Source organism: Musca autumnalis, unplaced genomic scaffold (genome assembly GCF_047663935.1).
Source record: "Musca autumnalis isolate F117 unplaced genomic scaffold, ASM4766393v1 scaffold_2, whole genome shotgun sequence".
NCBI lineage: Eukaryota > Metazoa > Arthropoda > Insecta > Diptera > Muscidae > Musca > Musca autumnalis.
This window is the reverse complement of record NW_027411755.1, coordinates 178,520,396-178,546,991: the sequence shown is the minus strand read 5'-3', so window position 1 is coordinate 178,546,991 and position 26,596 is coordinate 178,520,396. Positions and strand designations below refer to the sequence as shown.

At 39.2% G+C, this 26,596-nt stretch overlaps 2 protein-coding genes across 2 annotated transcripts in view; one reads left to right on the top strand and one right to left on the bottom strand.

Moving 5' to 3' along the window:
• Positions 1–26,596, bottom strand: part of LOC141393216 (neural cell adhesion molecule 1-like) — a 280,193-nt gene that overhangs the window by 151,899 nt on the left and 101,698 nt on the right. The gene's annotated exons all lie outside the window — the stretch shown is intronic.
• Positions 1–26,596, top strand: part of LOC141395048 (uncharacterized) — a 77,800-nt gene that overhangs the window by 7,674 nt on the left and 43,530 nt on the right. Inside the window, exons 2-4 of the mRNA XM_073970428.1 lie at positions 3,854–4,429; positions 22,396–22,509; positions 23,071–23,202. Coding sequence (XP_073826529.1) covers positions 3,854–4,429; positions 22,396–22,509; positions 23,071–23,202 — 822 coding nt within the window. The remainder of the gene's footprint in view (positions 1–3,853; positions 4,430–22,395; positions 22,510–23,070; positions 23,203–26,596) is intronic.

Here is a 26,596-nt window from a genome sequence, read left to right as displayed (position 1 = left end):
CATAATAAGTGCTCAATCGTCTCTGTTTCTTCTTCGTCTTCGCATAATCTGCAGTAGTCCGTGGGGTCATCTCTATCCCATTTGCAGGTCATTGATCTTATCCTGCAGTGTCCCGTGATAACTCCAATCATTAGTTTTAGATCGGGTTTTCTCATAGAGAGTAGGGAAGTGGTCTTCCTTTTAGAGAGGTTGGGCCAGATTGCCTTTGATACCTTGCAGCCAGGTTCGTTATTCCAGATCTGACCAGCCTTTTCCCTGTATGTTTGTTCTAGGAGCCGCATGAAGTGACACAGGGGTGGCCTGATTGAGTTATCGATTTCGATGTCGTTTGACTCAGATCCGCGACGTGCCAGTTCATCCGCCTTTTCATTTCCCTCGATGTCGCAATGCCCCGGGACCCAGAACAAGGTAACGATTGATCGTAGGGCCTCCAAAGCTTTCCTGCAGTGTAAGACCGCAGCAGATTTGATTGAATGGGATCTAAGTGATTTTAGGGCCGCTTGGCTATCCACATAGATAGTCACCGGTCCGGCTATATCCCCTTCCATGTTTTTAATCAATTCTGCTGCTTTCGTGACCGCAAAGATTTCGGCTTGGAAGACGCTACAATTTTCGCTTAGCTTGTACGAGATCCGTAAGTTGAGGGTATCGCTGTAGACGCCCGCTCCTGTTCCCTTTTCCATCTTGGATCCGTCGGTATAAATCTCTATACCGGGTAGAGGTAGGGAGTTGTGGGTCCAGGCTTCTCTGTCAGGTATCCGAACTTCAATGTCGTCGAAGTGTAATTGTGGTGATATATAGTCACTGATTACCTCCAAACCCACCGATAGTCCAGATTGTCGTAAGATAGCAGCATGGCCGTAGTCGAAGTTACGCCATGAATTTAACTCCTTGAGTCGGAGAGCACTCTTTGCTGCCAACTCCTGTACTACGAGATTCATCGGATGAAGATCCAGTAATACATTGATATAGTAATACATTAATATAGCCCCCATAGAACGGTACCTCCCGATTTTCGGTATCTTGAAGTTTGTTGCCTCAATATTCCTCCTAAATGGCTAAAATTTGGTATTTAGTCTTCGCTGGGGGTATTAAACTTTCCCCACTAATTTTGTCGGTATAGGTCAACGCCTTCATATAGCCCCTATAGAACGGTACCTCCCGAGTTTCGGTATTTTGAAAGTTCTGGCCTCAATATTCATCCGAAACGACTAAAATTTGTTATTTAGACTTCGTGGGGGGTATAAAACTTTCCCTCAGAATTTTGTCGGTATGGGTCCACGCCTTCATATAGCCCCCATAGAACGGAACACTCTGACTTTCAGTATTTGACTGAAATTTGAATTGACTGAAATTTGGTATTTTGTCTTCATTTGGAGTATGAAAAGTTAACCCAGAATTTTGTTGGTATAGGTCCACGCCTTCATATAGCCCCCATAGAACGGTACCTCCCAAATTTCGCTATTTCGAAGGTTGAGGCCTCAATATTCCACCGAAATGGCTGAAATTCGGTATTTAGTCTTCATTTGGAGTATAAAACTTCCCGCATGAAATTTGTGGGTATAGGTCCACGCCTTCATTTAGCCCCTATAGAACGGTACCTCCCGATTTTCGGTATTTTAAAGGTTGTGGCCTCAACATTCCTCCGAAATGACTAAAATTTGGCATTTAGTCTTCGCTGGGGTATACAACTAACCCTCAGAATTTCGTCGGTATAGGTCCACGCCTTCATATAGCCCCCATAGAACGGTACCTCCAGATTTTCGGTATTTTGAAGGTTGTGGCCTCAATATTCCTCCGAAATGGCTAAAATTTGGTATTTAGTCTTCACTGGGGGAATAAAACTTTCCCTCAGAATTTCGTCGGTATAGGTCCACGCCTGTATATAGCCCCCAAAGAACGGTGGTACCTCCCGATTTGCGGTATTTTGAAGGTTGTGGCCTCAATATTCCTCCGAAATGGCTAAAGTTTAGTATTAAGTCTTCGCTGGGGGTAAAAAACTTTCCCTCAGAATTTTGTCGGTATAGGTCCACGCCTTCATATAGCCCCCATAGAACGATACCTCCCGATTTTCGGTATTTTAAAGGTTGTGGCCTCAATATTCCACCGAAATGGCTAAAATTTGCAATTTAGTCTTCATTTGGAGTATAAAACTTTTGCCCAGAATTTTGTTGGTATAGGTCCACGCCTGCATATAGCACCTATAGAACGGTATCTCCCGATTTTCGGTATTTTGAAGGTTGAGGCCTCAATATTCGACCCAAATGCCTAAAATTTGGTATTTAGTCTTCAATTGGAGTATAAAACTTTCGCCCAGAATTTTGTTGGCATAGGTCTACGCCTTCATATAGCCCCCATAGAACGGTACCTGCCGATTTTCGGTATTTTAAAGATTGTGGCCTCAATATTCCTCCGAAATGACTAAAATTTGGTAATTAGTTTTCGTTGGGGATATTCAACTTTCCTCACTAATTTTGTCGGTATAGGTCCACACCTTTATATAGCCCCCATAGAACGGTACTTCCCGAATTTGGGTATTTTGAAGGATGTTGCCTCAAAATTCCACCGAATTGGCTGAAATTTGTTGTTTAGTCTTCATTTGGGGTATAAAATTTTCCATATGAAATTTGTCGGTAAAGATCCTTGCCTTTATATAGCCCCCATAGAGCGGTACCTCCCGATTTTCGTCATTCTAAAGGTTGTGACGTCAATATCCCACCGAAATGACTGAATTTTGTTATTTAGTCTTCCAGGGGGGTTATAAAGTATTCCTGAAAATAATTATTAGTATATGTCCACGTCTTCCTTTATCCCCAATAGGTTTTAGCCACATTATCTTACCGAAATATCGGAAATTTGGTAATTAGTCTTCTTTGAGTCTAAAAACTTTCCGCAGGCATCTGTCGGTATGGATCGACGAATTTTGCTGAAATTTGCTAATTAGTCTTCTTCAAAAACGAAAGGAAACTAATTCTTCCATTTTAGTTCAATACTCGTGGTAGAGGGTATAACAAGTTCGGCCCGGCCGAACTTAACGCCGTTCTTACTTGTTGTAATTGTTTTAAGTCCACCCAGCTGTTTAGAATAACACGACTGCGTGTGGAATAGAAGTTTTACATGAAACATAATGAAGAAATGTGCGCTAATCCTACGCAGAAGTGTTTAACCACCTTTGAGCATGTGATGTTTTTTCTGAGTCTCGAATTCAGAAATATAATTTTCCACTTATCACGGTGGCATCCCAATATATTAAATGTTTTAGCCACATATTCATGCTTCGACTCCTAAGTCGATAGTTGTGCTACCACGCTATATTGACTGATGATTGGCGTTAATTTTGTATCGCAGGATACTTAGTTATTCTTGCAGAATTCATGTCAATATGGGTCAACATCTTTCTATAGCCATCAAATAACAGTTACGCCACAAATTTCTCTCAGAAATTTAATATCCACTGCAAGTTTCTCTCAACCCAACATCCCGGTGCAATATAAATACCAATCTATTATAATAAAATGGTTGATTGTTACAATTGTCCATAATAAAAGTGACAATCAATAAAAAGACGCTGCGCCACAACTGAAGGGTAATTTAATTGAATTCTTTACTTTTAGCAAACAGCGATGAATGATGATTTGTGCTTTATGTGGAACAGGAAAACAAAATATTCCAATAAAGATCCATCACAAAGACGTGGTGGACAAAAGGCAACGTCAGTGTAATATGAGTGAATGCATGGCCGAATGAATGAAAAAAGAAAATATTTTTTATTATTGAAGGGAATTGTAAATAAAATGAGAATGAACGGATATTTGTAACCCAAAAATGTTTTCATGTCGTTTTTTTTTTACAGTTGCAACATGGGAACAAATGACAAACGATCTCACAACTACCACATACCGAAGCACAAGTACCAGTAGCCACAGTAGCAACACCCGTAACAGTAACACCATCATCAATAGCAACACCACCACCACCAGCAGCCATAGCAGCAGCGGCAGCAACACATCCAGCAAAAGTAAAAGTAGTTCCAGCTATAGTTCAACACCAACATCAGCATCATCATTAACCAGAAATGGTCGTAGCATAGATACAAATATATATAGTTCGGCGACAGAAGCGGATAGTCGTCTCATAAGACTCACGCCTTCGGTACCACCCACATCACACTTTGTCAATGATTCTTTTATAGTTTTTTGTAAAACCCTGCCGCCCCCACCACCGCCCACAACGACAACAGCGCCTACAGTTATATCAGCTGAAGTCAACACAACAGCATTGTCGGGAGTAGTGACGACGACGACTACAACAACTGTAGCACCGGCGCCTGCAAACAAAGTACAAAGAGAAATCGAGATTAAATGGATTGATCCCAAAGGCAAAGTACGAAAGAATACAAAAGGACGTGTCCACATTGAGAAACGTGGAGGTAAGTTGTTTGATGCTGCTGCTGGTTGTCTCATAACCGACCAGCCAACCAACAGAAAAAGCTTCCGCTTAAATCTATAAATTCTTAATATGCGAATTAAATAAGGTTTAAGGCAACGAAGCATTTTTTATGGAAATATTTATGAAGTGAATTTATATAGGATTTATAGTATTGTTGTTATTGGTGTGGTGAGGAGACCGAATTTTTTGGTAGTGTTGTAAATTATGTTGCATATCCAATTATATAAGAACATGTGATAGTTCAAAGCAGCAATAGCTCGTAAAATGTGAATAAGTGCAGGTAGATATTTATTTCGATATGAGTATGGGCAGATTAGAAATTGTTTATCTTTAGGCTAAGGACGGTATATACTAAAAGCTCGTATCCCTGGTAATATATTTTGATAAGGTTTTATTTAAGCTTAGATAAAAATCTTAAGGTGATTAGGTAACAAACTGAAGCGCAAAAAAAATAAAAAATATTTTTCAAAGTTGTTTGTGCGTAATATTTTTCAATATTTATATGGAATAAACTTTATTTTAGTAATTTTATAGGCAAAAGTGTATTCATTCCTGTAACTGGAAATAATTTTTGAGAAAAAAGGTCAAAAAGTCATCACCCTAATGTTATATCTAAGATTTTATGCTAATAAAATAATTATGTACAAGAGGTTTTAATTTCGAATCACCTTGTATCTAAGATTTTATCTAATCTTGTCTTTATAAATAACAAGTAAAAAAGTATCAGTCGGCTTTGCCGACAAAGATATACCCTCAACCTGTGAGAATTGAAAATTTCATCTTTAGGCAAAATCAAATTGAATATCGGCTTCGCAACCGAAATCCTTTCCCGCAATAATTATATATGTATTAGGGGGTTTCAGATTTTGTGGTCCTTTTTGGACGTATAAACTTGCCGACAAAAATATATATTTTGATTAAATCACAAAAGTGATGCGAAGGAGGTACCTAAAAGGCATGCATCGGCATAGTCCATTTAGGAAGAGGATCTTTTTTTGAAAATCATGTTTTCGATAGATAGCGCTCATAATCATCATTTTGCGCTTTAATCAAAATTAAAATTGTTAGCAAAACTTAAGTATTTATTCGAAATGTCAACAAAAGTGTCAATATTTTTTATTTCAGTTCATACATAAAAAGGGCCACAAAAAACTGCATAAGTTTTGCGGAAAAGGATTTCGTTTGTGTAGCCGGTATTTTCAATTCACGCAGGCTGAGGGTATATCTCTGTAGGCAAACTTTTTTAATTTTTTATACTAACACTTGGTTAAACAAGAGGCTCAATAACGACTTCGAATCCTACAACAATCCACATGCGCGAAGGAACCTTGATTTTCTATCGGAAATTACCAGTCCAATACAAACTAACGAACGAACAATGCCATCTGCTATGTATGGTACAATAATGAATATTGACAGGTTCGGGTCTCGATATAATAAAATTTAAACCTTATAAATTACATTTGTCTTATAAGCCCAACTAAGACTACATTTCCACTCCTCTCTATTTGTTGCTTTTCTTTCCCACTATTTTACTCCAACAGCGTCTTCACTTCTACCACCATACACATTTTCAAAACAAGACCTAGATAAAGCAACCTTTATAATTTATAATTATACAGTGGCAGTCACTGCATGTCGATGGCGTTGTATAAAGCGGCACAGCTTGACTGCCTGGAGATCTTTCGAAGAATTTGTCTCTCAAACACACCAAGTACTATAGGTTAGGTTAGGTTGAAAAGAGGGGCGAGTACTCGCCACATGTCCTGGTGGACATACACATAAGCCATGAAGTAGGCCTGTTGTGCGCTCTAGTCTAAGTTTTTGAAGAAGGGGACTCTACTATAATTTAATTAAGGAACTCTGTTCCCTTAACAAAATCCCGTAATTGTTTTAGGTCGTCTACAATTACCTGATTAAGATCTGGTATTGTGTCGTTCCCTAAGAACTGGGATCTGATGTTTGCGAAAGCGGGGCATTTGCAGAGAAAATGCTCCAATGTTTCATCATCCTCTCCGCATGCCCTGCATACGCTGTTGTCTGCACAATTAATTTTGTGCAGATGAGCTTGTAAACCGAGGTGACCTGTAAGAACACCTGTAAGTCTACTCAACTCTGCTTTACCTAGCAGTAGTAGGTTTTTAGTTTTTTCCTCATTTGGGTCTCCCCATAGGATTTTTGTGGTTTCCCCTAATTCCTCTCTATTCCATAGGGATAAGTGGGCATTTTTTGCCCAATTTTTTAACTCTAGCCGAGACGCATTTAGTGGCTTTGCGTTCGCTAGGTTTACAGTTGCTAATTCCCTTCCCTTTTTTGCCAGAGAATTTGCTATCTCATTACCTCTATTCCCCGCATGTCCCGGTACCCATATTATACGCACCGTGCCATGCTGAGTATAGCTGTTGATCGAATTTATACAATCCAGGACTGTTTGTGATTTTACTGTCTTGGATGTTATTGCTTTGATTGCAGTTTTACTGTCCGTAAGGACGTTTACAGTAGTTGGCCTCGTGTTGGCATTAAGCCAGTTCAGACACTCTGTGATCGCTCGGATCTCCGCTTGATGGACCGTATTGTGATCCGGCAAACGAAGAGATATTTCGGTCTCTGGTTCTTCAATAAAGAGACCCAGTCCCGTTCTCCCACCTAGCATTGAGCCGTCTGTATAACAGCAGTTTCCAGTCGGCATTTGTGCTAGATTTCCGCCGATCCACGAGTCTCTGTCTGGAATTAATGCCTCGCATGAGGCAGCTACAAATGTTTCAGGTATACGGTCCGATGCAATGTTATCCATTGACTCTCCCGTTGTTACCTGTAGAATGTTTTGATGGTATGTTACGTGGTCCTTACTGATCCACTCGTCCATCGCTTTAAGTCGAATAGCTGCGACAGCCGCTTCATACCTTATCTGGATTTCTATTGGGTGTATATATAGAATAGTTTCTAAAGCCCTCGTTGATGTTGTCCTCATTGCGCCGCTTACACTTAGACAGCACATTCGTTGGACTTTCTGTAGTATTTTAATATTACACTTTTTATCCATAGCTGTCCACCAGACTACTGAAGCGTATGTTAGAATAGGTCTAACTACGCTTTTGTATAGCCAGTGTGTCATCTTAGGATTAAGACCCCACTTGGCGCCTATAGCCCTTCTACAGGTTGACCAACATCTATGAGCTTTATTGGCTCTTTCCTGAATATGGTCTTTCCATTTAAGTTTCCTATCCAGAATTACTCCCAGATATTTGACTTTATTGGAAATATTGATCGTCTTGTTTAGGAAAACTGGTTCTTCAAAGTGTCCCAGTTTTGTTTTCCTAGTAAACAGACATTTTTCCGTTTTTTCCGGGTTTACATTAAGACCTCTTGGTCTAGCCCAGTTATACGCTATTTTTAGGGCTGATTCAGCTCTTCTGCATAGCAAGTTTGGATTTTTACCCCTCAGAAGTATTATAACGTCGTCTGCATAACAGACTGGGTCAAATCCCTCATCGGTTAAAGTCCTTAATAGACTATTTGTGGTAGTGACCCATAGGAGTGGGGATAAAATCCCCCCCTGTGGCGTACCCTGACCAACTTTGTCCTTTATTTTTACGTCAAGTAGCCCGCAGCTTATCCATCTATTCCTTAGCATGTGGCTTATCCAGTCCCTGAGGGCCCGATTCACCTGAAACTTATCTAAGGATTGGATAAGGGTTTCGGTGCTGACGTTGTTGAAAGCACCCTCGATATCAATGCATACCGCCAGTGTATACATCTTCCTGTCGAAGGTGCTCTCGATGTGGTGTACAACCTCATGTAATGCGGTTTCCACTGATCTACCTTTAACGTATGCATGTTGTTTGTATTTAAGCATATCGTTTGGAATCTTGCTCTTAATCATGGTGTCGACTATTCGTTCCATGGTTTTAAGCAGGAAGGATGTTAGGCTTATCGGACGATAAGACTTAGGAATTGCGTAACTAGCCTTCCCAGGTTTGGGGATAAATACTACCCTCGCCTCCTGCCAGGCTTTAGGAGTATACGCAAGTTTTAAGCATGCGTTAAAAATTCCAGATAGTTTGGGCGCAATGTAGTCCATCTCTTTCTGGAGTAAGGCCGGAAATATCTCATCCGGCCCCGCTGCTTTGAAAGGTTTGAAGCTCTTTTTGGCATCCTTTACCATCGCTTCATCAATTGTTGGTGCTTCCTCTGTATCACATTCCCTCATTACCGGCAACCCTGCGTGCGTCGCAGTGTTCGGCGGGAAATGTGTATTCATCAAAAGCCCCAGCGTGTCCTCGATTGTTTCCATCTTATTTCCCATATCATTCACCATGATCTCGGTTTGTGTATGGGTTTTCGATAGAAACTTTTTTATTTTGGATACATCATTTATGCTGTCTACCTGTTCACAGAAAAGTTTCCAGGAATTGCGCTTTGCTGTTCTAGTCATTTTGTTGTATTCTTTAAGTTTTGTGTGATAGTTGTCCCAGAATACAGCTAATTTCTTTCGTCGAGCTCTGTTGTAAAGCCTTCGGACCTCTTTGCCTTTGTTACGAATTTCACCTGTCATCCAGGGTTTTTCGTAGGCAGATTTCCTCTCTCGAAGGGGACAACTTTCTTCGAATGACTTTACTAAGACCTCCGTTATAATGTTGACATTTCTGTCTACATCTTCCGTGCTTAGGCATTCATATCTATCGTGCCCTAGCCTATCTTTTATTAGTTTCCCAAATTTTATCCAATTGGTTTTGGATTTATTTCGGAAACTTATAGGTTTCGGCGGTGGCCGTGTTAGTTCAAATCTTATATAACGATGATCCGAGAAGGAGTGCTCTTCCGAGACCCTCCAATTCTGCACCTCGTTTATAAGATTTTCGGAACATATTGTTATATCTAATACCTCTTCCCTAATCTTGTTAACAAAGGTGGCTTTATTGCCTATGTTAAGGGTTATTAGGTCGTTAGTATTCAAGAAATCTAAAAGGGCTTGGCCCCTTTTGTTAGTATTAGTACTACCCCACGCAATGTGGTGTGAGTTAGCATCGCTACCTACTAGTACTTCGTTACCTGTTTGTTTTGCTTTCCTCACCAACCGCTGCAGTTCCGACGAAGGTGGTAGTGTCGGCGAGTCGAACGGTAAATATACTGATGCAAGGTATATATTGCCATTCCCCAGCTTCAGCACAGTTGCGTCCGATGTTGACAACTCTGGAGAGAAAAGAAAACTTAAGTTTTTGTGACATATTATACAGGTTCTCGGTCGAGACCCCGTATTTGCATAAAACAATTGGTAGTTTATATGGTTTAGTCCAGAGACCTTGTTCTGAATAGTCCAAGGTTCCTGGATCAAGCCAATATGGATTTTACCTGTATTGATTTTCTCCATCAGGGCCATGGTTGCCGTCTCGCTCCGATGGAGGTTTACCTGGATGACCTCAATCATTGGTCCTCCAGTAAACGGGCTTCTTGAGAGTCGGTGATTACGGCATCGACTCCCTTTACATTGTTGCTGGGAGGTAAAACCTCTTCGCTATTTTGTTTGGCTTCCTCGCTTTCGCCGATTACCGCCTTTCCTGCTTTGAAGCGGACAGCGTTGGAGATGTAGAAAGCCCTGCCCTTAGTCTTTGTCAGACTAGCCATGGAGAGATGGTCAATTCCGACCACAAGGAGTGTTCCGTCCTCCTGCTCCTCCCTGTGGAAGACCTCCCATCTCTTCACGTCCAAGTCCTTGTTTTGACGACCAAAGACTTCGAGCATGCGTTCCGTCTCGAACTTGCTGCCCCATCCTCTGACGAATACAGAAGTTTTTGTTAGTTGAGGAATTTGTTTTTTTTTTTTTTAGTTTGCCGTTTTCCCATGGAGGTATTATGCTGCTGATAATATCCTTGAGGGCGGCAACGTTTGCATGCTGGGCAAATTGGAACACCATCACGTCCCCTTTGACCCCGCTGCTGATGATTTGAATTGGATCACCTCCAATCATTATGTGATCCAATATCTTATTGTTGACCATTTCCTCAATTGCTGGAAGATGGTCTTTGGGTAGCTTTCCGGAACCTCTATTGGTATCGATCACTGCATAGCAGAGTTCGTCCCTATAGCGTTTCTTGGCTACCTTTGCGTAAGATGGCGGCTCTCTCTTTTTCTTCTTCGTCGGCTTTACAGTGTTCTGCTCTTCGGGGGATCTGATCCTCTTCGCCGCTTCCGAAGAAGTGGAGGGAGTGTTCATGGTCCCTGTGGGAGCATCCTGCGATATAGCCTTTTTGCTTGTCCGTTGCTTCCTGAACTTTCGTCGTTGAGCACCAGACAGCTGCTTCTTGTGTGTTGTGAGCTTTGCAATGCTGTCGCTCACTTCGTCTACCATCTTGTGGACCTCCTCCTTTTCTGGGATTTCCATGACGGTTATATTATTTTTGCTTTCGCTATCGGATTTGGAGTCTGAGTCGCTACCTGTATCTGAAGGCTGGGTCGAGCATGAACTTCCCCTTAGCTTCTCAGTCTCTTCCTCCCTGTATTTGCCCTTAGGCTGTGTGCTTGTCGCATTACCATCGACCACAGGTGCCAAGGCTGTGGGTGCCTTGGCACCTGTGGTCGATGGTAATGCGAATCTCTCTGTGGGAGAGATTTGCTCACGATCGCATGATGACGACGGGGTGTGACTCGTGTGCAGATCAACATCACCCGCCGGTACTGGGTTTATTAAGCCCTGCACCGTAACTTTTTTACTTTGTCCAACTTTCTTCATATTGTGTTTTTTGTTTTAGGGGAACACCCCCATAGTCAGTTTTTTGTCCGCGGGGAAAATAAATTTCCCTGAGTCAGGTGATCGTACTAATCCGCTCTGGAACAGGTTTAATCACAAATGAATTCCCTAGATCCAGAACAAATTAGTACGGTCATCCGCCTCCCCCTATCCGCCGGTGGGGACGCGCCCGGTAGGAGAACTGACAAACACCCTCGGGCCAAGTACTATAAGTGTTCAGAAAGTATATTTCCCATTTTAACTGAAGACAGGGTATCAGTTACTGTTAACTTACAAATCAGAATTAGCTTTGTCTGGTCAATGGTGGATTTACCAGATTTAAAGTCGCATTGATATGACCCAATTATTTCATTGACTATAGGTTTGAGTCGTTCTCAAAATATTTTTTTTTTTTTTCCTTTATTTATTCCACTTGGGAACATAGGGCATTTACAAGAAAATTCCATTCTACTTTATTATGACAAACAGTTTTAATCTCTTCCCATGACTTATTGATATGTCTTATTTCCAGGGATAACGTTCTGCGCCATGTATTTCTGGGGCGGCCCGGTCTTCTGGAGCCTTGAGGATTCCAATCTAGTGCGATTTTGGCAATGCTTTCTGGGCCTTTTCTTAGCGTGTGTCCGATCCATTTCCATTTTCTCCTAGTGATTTGACGCCTAATGGATTCTTCATTTGTTTTATTCCACAACACTGTATTTGATATTTTATTCGGCCAGAATACACGGCATATTATGCGAAGACATTTATTAATGAATGCTTGGAGTCTTTGTGTTACTGCGTTAGATAGTAGCCAGGTTTCACTTCCGTATAGCAATATTGTTTTAACACATGCGTTGAATATGCTGAGCTTTGTTCGAAGTGATATTTGGGACGATTTCCATGTTTTGTTAAGTCGACCAAATGCGGATCTAGCCTTGTTAAGTCTATAGTTTACATCGTCTTCTATTCCTCCTTCCGCATTCATGAAGCACCCAAGATAGCAAAATGAATTGACATACTCTAATGGTTGATTATATATTTTTAGTTGGTTGACCGATGTGTTATTTATACGCATTGCTTTTGACTTTTTTATATTAATTTCTAGGCCAACTTCTTTAGCATGAAAAACGAGGTCATTTAATTTGTCTTGCATGTCGTTGAATTTGTGCGACATGAGACAAATGTCGTCAGCATAATCAAGATCTTCCAGATGGCGGTGGAAAGTCCAAACTATTCCTCTCTTCTTAGAGCATATTTTATCCATAACCACGTCTAGTACAATTGCGAATAACAGTGGAGACAGGGTTTCACCCCCGCGTTCGTAGTGAATGGATCGCTCAACGTTCCGCAATGTTTTACTTGCAGGGTTGTGTTGCTGTACATCGCCTTAATTATTTGTATAATTTTTTGGGGCACGCGTTTCATTTTTAATGCTGACCAAATGGCACTTCTTTTGATGGAGTCGAACGCTTTACTGAAGTCCACAAATACCAAATAAAGTGGAGTTCTCCATTCCAAGGACTGTTCTATAATGACTCTTAGGGTGTTCGTCTGATCTACGCAGCTTCGATGTGGGCGGAATCCGGCTTGTTCATCACGTAATGATTTTTCAATGCTCTGCAGTCTATCGTTTATTATAGTCGCTATGATTTTATAGACAGTGTTAAGCAAAGTTATCCCGCGCCAATTATCGCAAACCTTTAGGTCGTCTTTTTTGGGTAACTTTATTATGGTACCTTTCGTCCAGGTTTCTGGTAGTGTCTCGTTTTCCCATGCTTCTAGAATGTGCGGGTATATAATTGTTGCTGATAGCGTAGCATCCACTTGTAACAGTTCTGGTGGTATACCGTCCTCTCCTGGAGCCTTATTCTTTTTGAGTTTGTTTATAGCTGTTGCAATTTCAGCTATATTTGGAGGGTCCGCGTCAATGGTTTCATCATCGTTCTGATTTGTTTCCATATTTTGATCGCTTTGAACATCGTTCTCTTCAAAAATGTTGCTGATTGATTCAAAGTGTTGTTTCCACCGATTTATTTGTTGATCTACATTGGTTAATAGTTTTCCGTCGATGTCTTTAACAGCTTGGGCATAGTTTGATGACTGATTTGTCATGCGACTTATAACTTTATAAAGGTCTTTCATGTTATTTGCTCCAGCCGCTGCCTCTGCTTCTCGGGCCATTTTCTCCGCATATTGTCTTTTGTCATTACGAGCTGAGCGTTTTACAAGTTTTGCAGTGGCTTTATACTGTTCCATATACCACGGGTTTTGTGTTGATTTCTGTTTTAAGCCATTCCCTTCTTTGATCAAATTCCAAGTGATGTCGGAAATCCATTCTTTTCGTTCTGTTTTCTCTTCGTATCCTATGTGGTTTTTCGCAATGGTTTTGAGCGTATGACATGTATCTTCCCATGATCTTGTAATGTTGGATTGTGTTTGCATCCTTAATTGGTTTGCTACCTCCATACTCTTCCCGCTGTTTTTTAATTTTCCGACGTCAAGCCGCTTTTGTGTCCGCTCTCTATTATTTTTAAGTGCGCTCTTTAGTTTTATTTTAAGTGTTGCTACCACTAGCTCGTGGTCGCTGTCAATATCTGCACTGCGTTTATTTCGCACATCGATCAGTGAACTTCTCCATTTCCGTCGTATACATACGTGGTCTATTTGGTTCCGCGTGTTGCCGTCTGGCGATGTCCATGTATATTTGTGTATTAGTTTGTGTGGAAATAAGGAACCACCTATTGCCATTTGAAATTTCTGACAAAGTTCTACAAAGCGATCACCGTTATTGTTTCTTGTGCCTATGCCGTGCTTTCCCATTATATGAGCAAGACCGAGGTTTGAGCATCCTATTTTGGCGTTAAAGTCACCAGTCAGTATCAGCACGTCTCTGGATGGTATAGAGATTATTATTGCTGTAAGTTGTTCGTAGAATGCATCCTTCACTGAGTCGTCTGAATCTTCCGTGGGCGCGTAGCATTGAATAATTGTGACATATTTTCGAATGTTGCTGTAAAAGCGGGCTGTTATTATTCTATCTGAAACAGCTTTGTATGAGTGAAGGGACTTTCTCATTTTTTTCGAAATTATGAAGCCCACTCCGCTTTCACTCTTGTCCGCTTTCCCACTATAGATAACCATATTTCCATTGGCCGATGTCATTTCTCCATCTCCGCACCACCGCATTTCGCTTATCCCAAGGATTTCGATTTTAAGCTCCAGCATCTGCTTCTCCACTTGGGCGAGTTTTGAAGATTCTCTTAACGTCCTGACGTTCCATTGTGCAATTCTTATCCTGTTCCGTGTTCCAAAAGTTGTCATCGGTATTTGGGGTGTCGTTTGTATATTTCTTGTAATTGTTTCATTAATCGTGTAAGTTTCGGGCAAGCGATTGATTAGACCACTGTGTCTAATCTCACAATATACTGAACACCATCTCATATGTAATAAGAAGCAGATATATTCCCCTATACTTTTTAGCATACCATATTGACTCCTTTCTTGTCGACGGGACATGTTTTTCCTTCCAGATTGTGCTAACTCCCCTCCACTTTGCATCGAATACCTCTCTCGTGATATACGCAGAGAAGCACCATATTCATCATTCTTCTCTTCGGTAGCAGCACGACACACAGTGGGAAAAAATACAGATCTAGCGAGCAGAAAATAAAAGTCGATGTTTTATTGTATGTTTATCCATAATTTGGATAAGAATAACTTTAAATTGACATTTTACTTCATTTATTGATATATGGAGCAAATTTGTATTTTTTATACTTTTCTGGTATAGCTCCGATAGAACAGTACCTCCCGATTTTCGGTATTTTGAAGATTCCTGCCATATTACCCAACCGAAATGGCTGAAATTTGGTATGTAGTCTTAGCTGGGGGTACAGGTCCACGTTTTAACATAGCCCCCCAAGAAAGGTACCGCCCGATTTTGGTAATTTTGAATGTTTTAGCCACTTATCCAACATTACATCATATCTAATTGGCTGAGATTTGGCATTTAGTTTTCGTTGAAAATATAAAACATCCCGACAGGGAATTATCGGTATAGGTCCACGTTTTGATATAGCCCCCATAGAACGGTATCGCTCGATTTTCGGTATTTATAAAGCTTCAGCCACATCATCCAAAAGAAATAGCTGAAATCTGCTTTGAATATTCATAATTTGTGGTGGAGGGTATAATAAGAGTTCTTGTATTTAGCAGTTATTTGGAGACCCTTTACTTCTTTCATTTTCGTACATCTCCCCATTTTCTAGGAACGGTAGGAAGCCGAACGTTATAAATTTGTATGTTCTTATAATGCCGTTCCGACTAATCAATTCTAATTATTGTATATGCCGCTAAGTACAGTCAACCCTCTAGTTTAATACTTTACTATAGTTTCTTTGAAGTCAATTTTTGATTTTCTGCACGCTAGATCGGTATTTTTCCCGCTGTGCGACAGTGATAACATGGGTTCCCTGGTGCACCTTTCTGGTATGCAACTATGGATTTTGCGGCTGTGTGCATGGAGTGGGCAATACTATGCCCCTGTCTGTCGGAACTAGGAGTGCTTTCATTAATCAATGCTGTAGTTATCTCATGTGATTGCAGCTTACCGATGTCCAAATTTCTTGTTACGATCTATTCGTTCTCTGCTCCGTAGATCGATCATACAACCTACACGTTCGATGAATGTCTTCCCTACAACATGATCAGATCTGGTGACATCCAGTTTTTAAGCTATGAAAACCATATAGAGGACATTCAAAACCTCTTCTGTCTATAGAATACTTTCAATAGTTATTTCGTCCATAGAAGACTTTCTAAAGGTCTTCTGTCTATTGAAGAGCCTTTGAAGGCTTTTATTTATATTCTATTTTTAAAAGACCTTCATAAGGACTTCTGTCTATAAAAGATCTTCTTCCGTCTATAGAAGACATTCAAAAGTTGTTCTGTCCATAGAAGACCTTCAAAAATCTTCTATCTGTTGAAGACCTTCAAAGGGTCTTATTTCTATAGAAAACCTTCTAAAGGTCTTCTGTCCATAGAAGACTTCCAAAAAGCTTTTTGTGTAGAAGGGTTTGCCACTGCTTTTAACTGTTGTTAAAGGCAGTTCTTTAAAAAATCTACGCTTATAGATCTAAAATTCCGAAAAAAATCCACTGATCTTCAAAAAATAATCCTAAAAATTTCACGCTTTTTGATCTGACATTTCTTCAAAAAATATTCCTGAAAAATCCACTCTTCTTGATCTGATATTCCTTCAAAAAATATGCCTAAAAATGATCTGACATTCCTTCAAAAAAAAATTCCCGAAAAATCCACGCTTCTTGATCTGATATTCATTCAAAAAATATTCTTAAAAAAATCAACGCTTCTTGATCTGATACTCCATCAACAAATATTTTTCAGAAAAATCCACGCTTCTTGATCTTTTATTCCTTAAAAAATATTCCTAAAAAATCCACTCTTCTTGATCTGATATTCCATCAACAAATATTTTTCAAAAAAATCCACGCTTCTTGATCTGATATTCCTTCGAAAAATATTCCCAAAAAACCCACGCTTTATGATCTGTTATTCCTTAAAAAATATTCCTAAAAAATCAACGCTTCTTGATCTGATATTCCTTCAAAAAATATTCCTAAAAAATCCACACTTCTTGATCTGATATTCCGTCAAAAGTATTAATTTAAAACTCCCCATTCGGGGAACCTGTAACCCCTATTGGGCGCGTCCCCAGGTGGCGGATAGGGGAATGCTTCCCAGATATGGGTGGTAGGACGGAAATCAAAAACGTCCCGCGGACCAACAGGTAGCTGCGTCTGTCTTACAATAAGCGGCAGTAAACGGCGTCTGTACTCCATTGAAGCGGCTGAATATGTAGATGGAAAACTTTAAACCCTTCAGAAGGAAACGGAAAACCACTGAAGTAATTTTCCTTGAAAATCATACAAATGAATAACACATCGCAGAATGAATGACCCTCAGTCTCCGGCGAAAGGAGGGTGCTAAGAATCCCCGGAGGTAAAACAAAACAAAAACTAAATATTGGAACATGGAATGTAAGAAGCCTATATGAAACTGGAAAACTCAACAATGCTGTATGTGAATGAATAGATTAAACATGGACATACTTGGAGTCAGCGAAACTTGGTGGACAGACTCTGGTGATTTTAGATTTGAAAACACAAAAGTATACCACTCCGGAAACCTAAACGGTGTACATAGAAAAGGCGTGGGTATTATAATGAAGAATCATATAGCTAATTGCGAAGCTGGATATGTCCCAATGTCTGAAAGAACAATGTTGGTAAAAATAAATGGAAAACCAATAAACATGAATATAATTCAAGTCTATGCGCCCACTTGTGATGGAAGTTCAGATGAAGTTGAACAATTTTACGACGAAATAGGAAAACTTTTGAAAATGACAAAACCCCACGAATTAACCATCATACAGGGTGATTTCAATGCCAAAGTTGGCAATGAACATGTAACTGGCGTCACAGGAAAGCATGGATTGGGGGAGAGAAACGAAAGGGGAAATAGACTTGTACAGTTCTGCCAAGAACACAACTGTGTAATATCAAATACACTATTTCAACTCCATCCAAGAAGATTATATACATGGAAATCCCCACGGGACCATATAAATAATGTGGTTCGTAATCAAATAAATTATATTCTGATTAACAGACGTTTTAGCTCCTGTATAACAAAATGCTCTACATATCCTGGAGCGGATATACCATCAGATCATAACCTTCTTATGGCAAATGTTCGGACAAAACTGGCAACAATTAGACGTAAAAAGAATATACCGAAACCCGATATCAATAAATTAAGCAATCCCATAATTAGACGAGCAGTTGCGTATACTATTAACTCCGACCTCAGAATAATCCAGCAAGATGGTATAGAAACTGTATGGAATGATGTTAAGGATATTATCAAAAATACTATGAGAAATACTTTAAAAAAGGATCCAGCCCCAAAATATGAAGAGTGGATGACTGATGAGATCAGAGAACTTCGATTAGAAAGGAAAAAAATCAAAAACGTAAACTTTGAAAGATATTGGGAAGTCAATAAAGAAATAAGAATCGCAACGCGCATCGCTAAAAATGAACAAATCAAACGTAAATGTGAAGAAACTGAAACCCTGCAAACACTCCACGACGACTTTAATTTGCACAAAAAGCTGAAAGAAACAGCCGGAATATACAGAAGAAAACCGCCAAATATACTCTTTGACGATAACAACCAACCCGTTTTTGAAATCTCAAAACAAAAGCAAGTATGGAAGGAATACATATCAAAATTATTTACAGATCAGAACAGATCAGACTATAATCGCAATGAAAATTCCCTTGAAAGCGAAAATCCTATTACCAAAGAAGAAGTCGTCTATGCAATAAAAACCCTGAAGGACAGAAAAGCTGTGGGACCAGACGAAATTCCCGCTGAATTGCTCAAATTAATCGATGAAAATAATATACAACTGTTTGTGAAACTCTTCAACGATATATACGACACAGGACAATATCCACGTGATTGGCTGAAATCTACATTTGTTCCCATACCAAAGAAAGCAAACGCCAGGAATTGCAACGATTATAGAATAATTAGTCTAATGAGTCACGCCTTAAAAATTTTTCTACGCATAATTCACAAAAGAATATACACTAAATGTGAAGCAGCAATGGGAGAAACCCAATTTGGATTTAAGGAGGGAATGGGAACCCGGGAAGCACTGCTTGGTGTTCAAGTGCTCATCCAGAAGTGTTGCGATGTCCAAAAAGACATATTTATTTGTTTCGTGGACTACGAAAAGGCATATGACACAGTTCGACACGACAAACTGGTTGAAATTCTAACATCAATAGGTATTGAACCCAAAGAACTAAGATGCATACAAAATCTTTACCGGAACCAGACAGCATCAGTAGAAGTATCCGGTGAAACATCCGATGAAATAACAATATGCAAAGGTGTTCGACAGGGGTGTATACTCAGAACCATTATTATTTAATATATATGCGGAACAGATTTTTCGAGAGTGTGTAGAAGGAAAGAGGATTGGAATAAAAATACATGGGCATTTCATTAACAATATACGAAACGCTGATGACACCATGATAGTAGCGAGCTCTTTAGGTGGCCTCCAAAATCTCCTTAATTCTCTCAACGAAACAAGTAATTTGTACGGATTACATATTAATCTCAATAAGACAAAATTTATGATCATTAGTAAGAGTAACAATGTTTACGACTCCTCACTAAAAATCAGTGAATCAGAAATAGAGAGAGTAAAATCGTATAAATACTTGGGAGTGCAATTAAATGAGCAATGGGAGTCTTCCAAAGAAATAAGATGTCGGATAGAAATGGCGAGAGAAGCGTTTCTCAAGTACAGAAAAGTACTAAACAGCCACGACATCAATATTGAACTTAAAAAACGGTTTATCAAATGCTATGTATGGTCAGTTCTATTATACGGTGCTGAAACATGGACTGTAAAATCAGCAGACGAGAAGAAACTGGAAGCTTTTGAAATGTGGACATACCGACGTGTGCTCAAAATTCCATGGACCGATCGAGTGTCAAATACTGAAGTCTTAAGAAGAATGAATGAACAACGACAGTTAATGAAAATCAAAACCCGAAAAATTTCTTATTTGGGACATTTGATGAGGAACAATAAATATAAGATACTGCAGATAATTCTCAAATCCCAAGTTGAAGGAAGAGGTCGAAGAGAACTGTCCTGGCTAAAAAATATTCAAGACTGGACCGGATACCGTGATGAACTCAGTCTTCTTACAGCAGCTAAAAACAGACAACTATCGCTTTCCACATAAAATAAATATTTCCAATAAGAATGTAACAAAATGTATGATCGCTTAAAATCCGGACAACGGATATGCAAATAAAGAAGAAGAATCCGTATAAAAATCTAGTTCCAACATGTCGGCCTAATCAGTAGCACTTAAATCCAGTGTTAGGCCACCTCTTATATCGTGTTAAATTTTAATAGCAGGTAGTCCATGTGATTATAACTTTATTTATAGGGGAAGGCAATAACGTTGGAGATATGAGCCCCAATGTTTAGGGCCACTACGTCATAAGTTAAAGTTTTCATAAGAGGTAGTCCTTGTGATATTTATCACAGCGCTATTATTATATTCTCCGTACTTCCCCGAATGTTCCAAAACCATCCTCCAAGTTGTGTTCTTGTCATATATGATGGCATATTGATTTTATTCGTGTGGGCTGTGTTGATTGGACTTGTCTGTGGAATAATTAGGACCTCTGTTTGTGATACCTATCGCACAAAAATGCATAAAAATGTACGATGCGAGATAAGCCCATAGTGTATTTTAGGAATATACATTGGTAGAATCACTTTTTGAGTCGATTTTTTGCATGTCCTCCCGTCCATGCATGTTAGTATTTTATTCAATCCGGGTGAGAATTGAGGATGGTAATTTATTTGTCCAAAGGATGAACTCTATTACTTTTGGTGAAAAATGCTTCAGGTTTCAATATAGCTACTTACTATATACAATTTTCGCCCGATTTCATATATTTGATGCACCAAATACGCTCCGTATGTCCGATTTAATTCGTGGTGGTTAGTGTATCATATGGTCGTATCCGCCCGATCTTGATCCTTTCCTTGCGTCTTTTTTTGTTTTGTACAATCATATATTAAGGGTATTTAGCTGTAAACTTAGTCGAAGGATTATTTTTTAATTGTTTTTCTAAAAGATGGAATTCAACGCTTCAGTGCATATATTTATCATCCTTATGGAGTGAACGTGACACGAATATTGGATATTTTAGAGACGCTATAGACTTGTTTAGCGGTCGATGGTTCCCTAACATCCGAATTTTTGCTCTGAAACTCTCACAGCTGACCCTCAAATGCTTATTCAATTCCCAGCTAACCAATACATCTATTGGGCATTTCATTGTTCATATCTCTAGAATTTGAGGTCCAAAGTTAAGTATAGATGATAGTTTTAATAAATAAAAATTCAGAAAATAGTGTCTGAGAACTTTTTTCTATTGCCGCATAAGCCATTTAGGCACTGTATTATATTTTTCAGATGCATTATTGGTCATAAAACTCGATTTCCAACGAGAAATTAATTTAAAAATAAATCAATATTTGAATTAATTCTCTTTCGAGTTGAGCTATTTAGACCTAATAGACCACTAAAAAACACCATTCAATATGCCTGATGATCGGTCTAACCACCCGTGAAACGTAGCATAGTGGTTGAATGTGTGGGACTTCGGTGGATTCCTAATTTTTCAATGTACCTATTAGGTCTAAATAGCTCAACTCGAAAGAGAATTAATTCAAATATCACTCTAAAAATGACCTTCGCCTTAATAAGGCAAAATAAAAAAATGATTTCAGCATGAGCCAGGCTGGGATTCGAACCTGGGACCCCAACAACCAAGTGACACGGTTGCAGGCGTCTTAGCGTTCTAAGCCACCATCAACTTGTCATTCCGATGACAAATATTGATGATCAAAATCTTCTGATACAGAAGAACAAATAAAATAAAGGTGGAAAAAAGCTGCCTTAGTATTTGTAATAAAGCATTGAAAAATAGGGTTACCAGCCAAGTCGGACTATAGGAAAGGTTTGGAATTAAATGACTAATAGTACGTTTATATATAACCGGATTTAACAAACCCACTGGGTTTTAAATGTCAATTCCATTGCTTATATTTCAAATAAATCCTCAAAAAGAAGGTTAACCCTGCAAAACGCTATAATATAAACATGGCCTTACATTAAAATAAATAAATAATTCGAATATACAAATTTCGAATGATTTGTGATATAAATGCTAGTCTCCAAGCTTAGCCTTCGTCCACCCACTAAAAACCACCATTCAATATGCCTGATGATCGGTCTAACCACCCGTGAAACGTAGCATAGTGGTTGAATGTGTGGGACTTCGGTGGATTCCTAATTTTTCAATGTACCTATTAGGTCTAAATAGCTCAACTCGAAAGAGAATTAATTCAAATATCACTCTAAAAATGACCTTCGCCTTAATAAGGCAAAACAAAAAAATAAATCAATATTTTTAGGCAGAACGACTTATAATTTATTCTTCTTCCTATTTTTTTATTCTTCTGACTATTTCATTTCACCTCAACATATGAATGTATGAACATCTAACATTTATTACAGAATCAACGGCCTTAGTGTTCGAACATATGGCACTGGAAGATTCTGGTAACTGGACATGTGAAGGCAGTACCAAGGAAAAGAAGGAAAGAAAAACATTTGAGTTATCTGTGTTTGGTATGTATTGCCGCAATTGGACAAATAAATTTTTCGTTCAACTTTTTGGTTTACTTGAATGTTCCTTGTTGTTGCTGTTGTTACGTTTTCTTTTGTTATGGTTTTTTGTTCGACTTTTTTTTGTTCGACTGAAGGCATTCATTTTTCCGGGTACAAAAGCTCCCTGACCATCCATCTGTTGCAAATTTGTTGTTATCATTTCTGTTTTTGTTTTGAGTTTAACTTCTGTCTTTTTTCTTTTGTTTTTCCAATTTTCATTTCAACTGGAATGTTCAATTGTTGACTTTTTTGGTTTTGTTGGTTTTATTGTCGTTAGGTTCATCCATTATTTTTCCTTTGTTTGTTATTTATTTCGTTGTTCTCTTTATTCTGTTCGGAAGGTATTCAAGAGATCTTAAATACCAATAGGTTAACACCAAGAAGCTTAAGATTATACTAATGGCTTACGTAATTCATACGTTTTATTGTTTTTTTTTTGTTCGTCATTCATTTTGTTCTTTGTTTACCTTGTCATTGTGATTTGTTTTTCTTTTCTTAACATGTTTTTTTTTCACTTAACAGAAAGAATCACCTTTGACAAAGTGGAAATGGTCCAATCTGCACGAGATGGTCGTGATGCCACGGTCTATTGTAAAGTGAGAGCAGAACCAGCGCCAACAATAACATGGCAGTTTAATGGAGACCTTATTCCAAGTAAGTATTGTATTGAACTATAGATTGTAGGATTATGTACCTGCTCTTCTTGGTAGAAAACACTTACAAGACCAATCTCTTAAAACAAGATACGTTGATTTTTTTTTTTTTTTGTTTTTTTTTTTTTTTTTTTTTTTTGATTTGGAAAACATTTCAGAATCTCAATTTAAACTTCAAATATATGTATACTCTGTTCAAACAGTTTTCTTTTCAAGAAAAGACACCTCAGGTCGAACGCCATAATAAGACTTATTTTCCTGGCCTTTTTACTGCAAAATATGCTGTCTATGTTATCGTATTTTACGTCACTTTTAAATCATTGGAAACAGTATCTCTATTATTGCCACATGGTGCTCCTGAAATCGCTGAACATATCACGTCATCACTGATTGATTTCCACGTGTCTTGATAGTTAAATCTATCTACAAGGTTGTGGCAGGGATACTCATGACCATAGCACTATGTAGTGCCGGTATTGCATGCACAAAATTTTGCTGTACCAATGAACCGGTAAAAACTAGGATTCCTCAATGATAGGACTCTACGCTATGTTTCGTAAAATCATCCGCTTACATGATGATATCCTCAAATGGGAAAAGTAGTGCCTCTAGAATCGTCGTTACTGACGACAAGAAGGAAATCTGGCTGTAGGATTCGCCTTTGCTGCTACCCTTGCCTGGCTTCAATAGCGGGATCACATTGCAAACTTTTCATGCTCATGGTATAATATGGGTGGCTATCGATAAATTGAGGACACTTGTCAAATATTCAACTCCCGGTTCATCCAGTTGCTTAAGCATTACCATTGTAGGGGCCCAGCTCTTTGAATGATTTCGCGTTCGGATTTCAAGAATTTACCAATAGTATTCGATCAGCAGAAAAATTCTCTCAGCTACCTGAGGCTACGAGTGACTGTGAAGCTGTGTGATGCAGTACGATCCGAGGCAAATCCAAACGAAATGATTGGTTCCCAGACCGAACGCCACAAAGGTGATGTCAATCACATTCAATATTCTTAGTAGCATCAACGTGCCGTTACTTTATGAAAGTACTAAGCTCCTCCGCCACGGATTCCCTTCCATAACATTGCCCTGTATTAAGAATTTTCCGAATAAAACTTTTAGATCCACACTTCGGTCCAAAAATGTGACAAAGAATCTACGACATACAAACAAATTTGGCGGTACCATTACACAGGGCTATTCTAAATCGCGGATCTATACTTACAATTCTCTCTAAGAATGTTGTATACCCCTGGCGAAGTAAATACCAAATTTCATTACCGAATCGGTAGCTTCTATGGAGGCTATCCCAAAACGTGGACCTATAGCAAAACATTTCTGGGGACAAGTTCAACGAAGAATAAAACCGCAATTTTAGTTATGTCGGTGTGATAATAATGCTAAAACCATTAAAATACCAAAAATTTGAAGGTACCGTTCTATGGAGATCAAAACATGTACCTGTAGCAACAAATTTCTGGGGGAAAGTTAAGCGCTCCCAACAAAGACTAATAGGACATGTCAGCCACTTTGGTGTGATAATGAGACTAAACCTTTGGCAATACCGAAAATCGGGAGATAACGTTTTATGGGTGCTATCTCAAACCATGGACCAATAGCAACACATTTCTGCGCGCCCAACGAAGATTAAATATTAAATATCTGCTATTTCGGTGTGATAATGAGACTAAAACTTTAAAAAGACCGAACGTCGTGATATATAGTTCTATGCGGCTATATCAAAATGTGGATCGATATAGTAAATTTTCAATACCAAATATTCTAGGTCTGGCATTTGAAGGCTATGAGGTCTTTTCATAACAGACCATGATGTCTTCTCATAGAAACCCCTGAGATCTTCTCTTAGAAGGCCATGAAGTCTTGTCATCCAAGACCATGAGGTCTTCTCCTAGAAGACTTTGTCATCTTCTCGTATGAGACCATGGTTGGCCATAGAATACCTTGAGATATTCTCGTAGAAGACGATTAAGTGTTCTTACATTAGGGCTCTCAGTGAGAGGTTGTGCTTTTTATGGCAGAAGTTGTATAAGTCTTGCAAAACTCACAGCACTGGTTTCTTTGGGCAAAGTTGATTGGAGATGCATCTTTTTCTTGTCAGTCTTCAAACATTTGAGAGCTTTTGGGTAGTCATTCAGAGTTACCGATAGATCTTCAAATTAGCGTGGAACAAATAACTACCCAGCAAACCAATCGTACCGACATCGTAACGAAATCGGAACAAAATTCGGACGATACATCCGAAATCGTAACGACATCTTAACGAAAGTTGTATGAAGTGGTTGACATAATTTCGGAACGAAATGTCGTAGCGACATCGTATCGATTTCGATCCGATTTCGTAACGAAATCTGAAGAAAATCCTTGGGAAATTCGGAAAGGAAATTTTTTTCCGACATTCGTTCCGAAATCGGAATGAAATCGGTACAAAATCTGAACTATTTCCGCTCCGAAAAATCGTTTAGAAATCGGAACGAAATCTGAACGACGTTGCTTCCGAAATTGTTCAGACTTGTCGGACATCAGACATTTGGTTTGCTGGGTACTGAACCAATGATCAGGCAACTGATATGCAACATCAGAACAAACGCAAGAAGAGCTAGAATGGCACGAGAGTTCGAGCCTGTATTTCAGACGATAGGGATTTATTTAAGTTTACAAAAGAGAGCTCATCTTCCATGACAACGAGAATAACGCGATCCATCACATGATGCTGAACTTTCCCTGTGAATTCCTTACTGATATCAGGTTGAGATTTCAATGTCATCTGCGGGAAGCTGGTTGCACACCTCTGCTGCTTTGTGAGATGACAAATTTGAATACCTACAAATTTGAGTACCTTTCGAATTGATGTTCGCTTCTCGAAATTGCAAAATTGATCAGCCTGATTCCGTTGTCGGATGTTACCTCATGAAGGCTAAACTTACCGACCGTGGAAACAAAGATATTTTCCCTCCCAATTTTAGCATTACAATCTCCTAGAACAATCTTAATGTCATGGGCAGGGCAGCGGTCATATGCTCTCTCTAGGCGCTCGTAGAATTCTTGGTCTGTTCATCTTTCTCTTCGGTCGGGGCATGGGCGCAGATGAGACTGATGTTAAAAAACTTTGCTTTTATACGGATTGTGTGGTTGTGATGAGAATCAACCGGTGTGAAGCTGGAGACGAGATTTTTGAGCCTCCGATTTAACATAAATGCAACACATAGCTCAAGTTTCGTTTCATGGCAGCTATAATACAGTGCATAATCGTTTGTGGTTTTTACGTCAGTCCGGTTCCATCGCACTTCCTGTAAGGCGATAATATCAGGTTTGTACTAGAGCTGGCAAAGAACAAAGGTTACGTCGGCCAACAAAACCGGCTGTTTGAATTA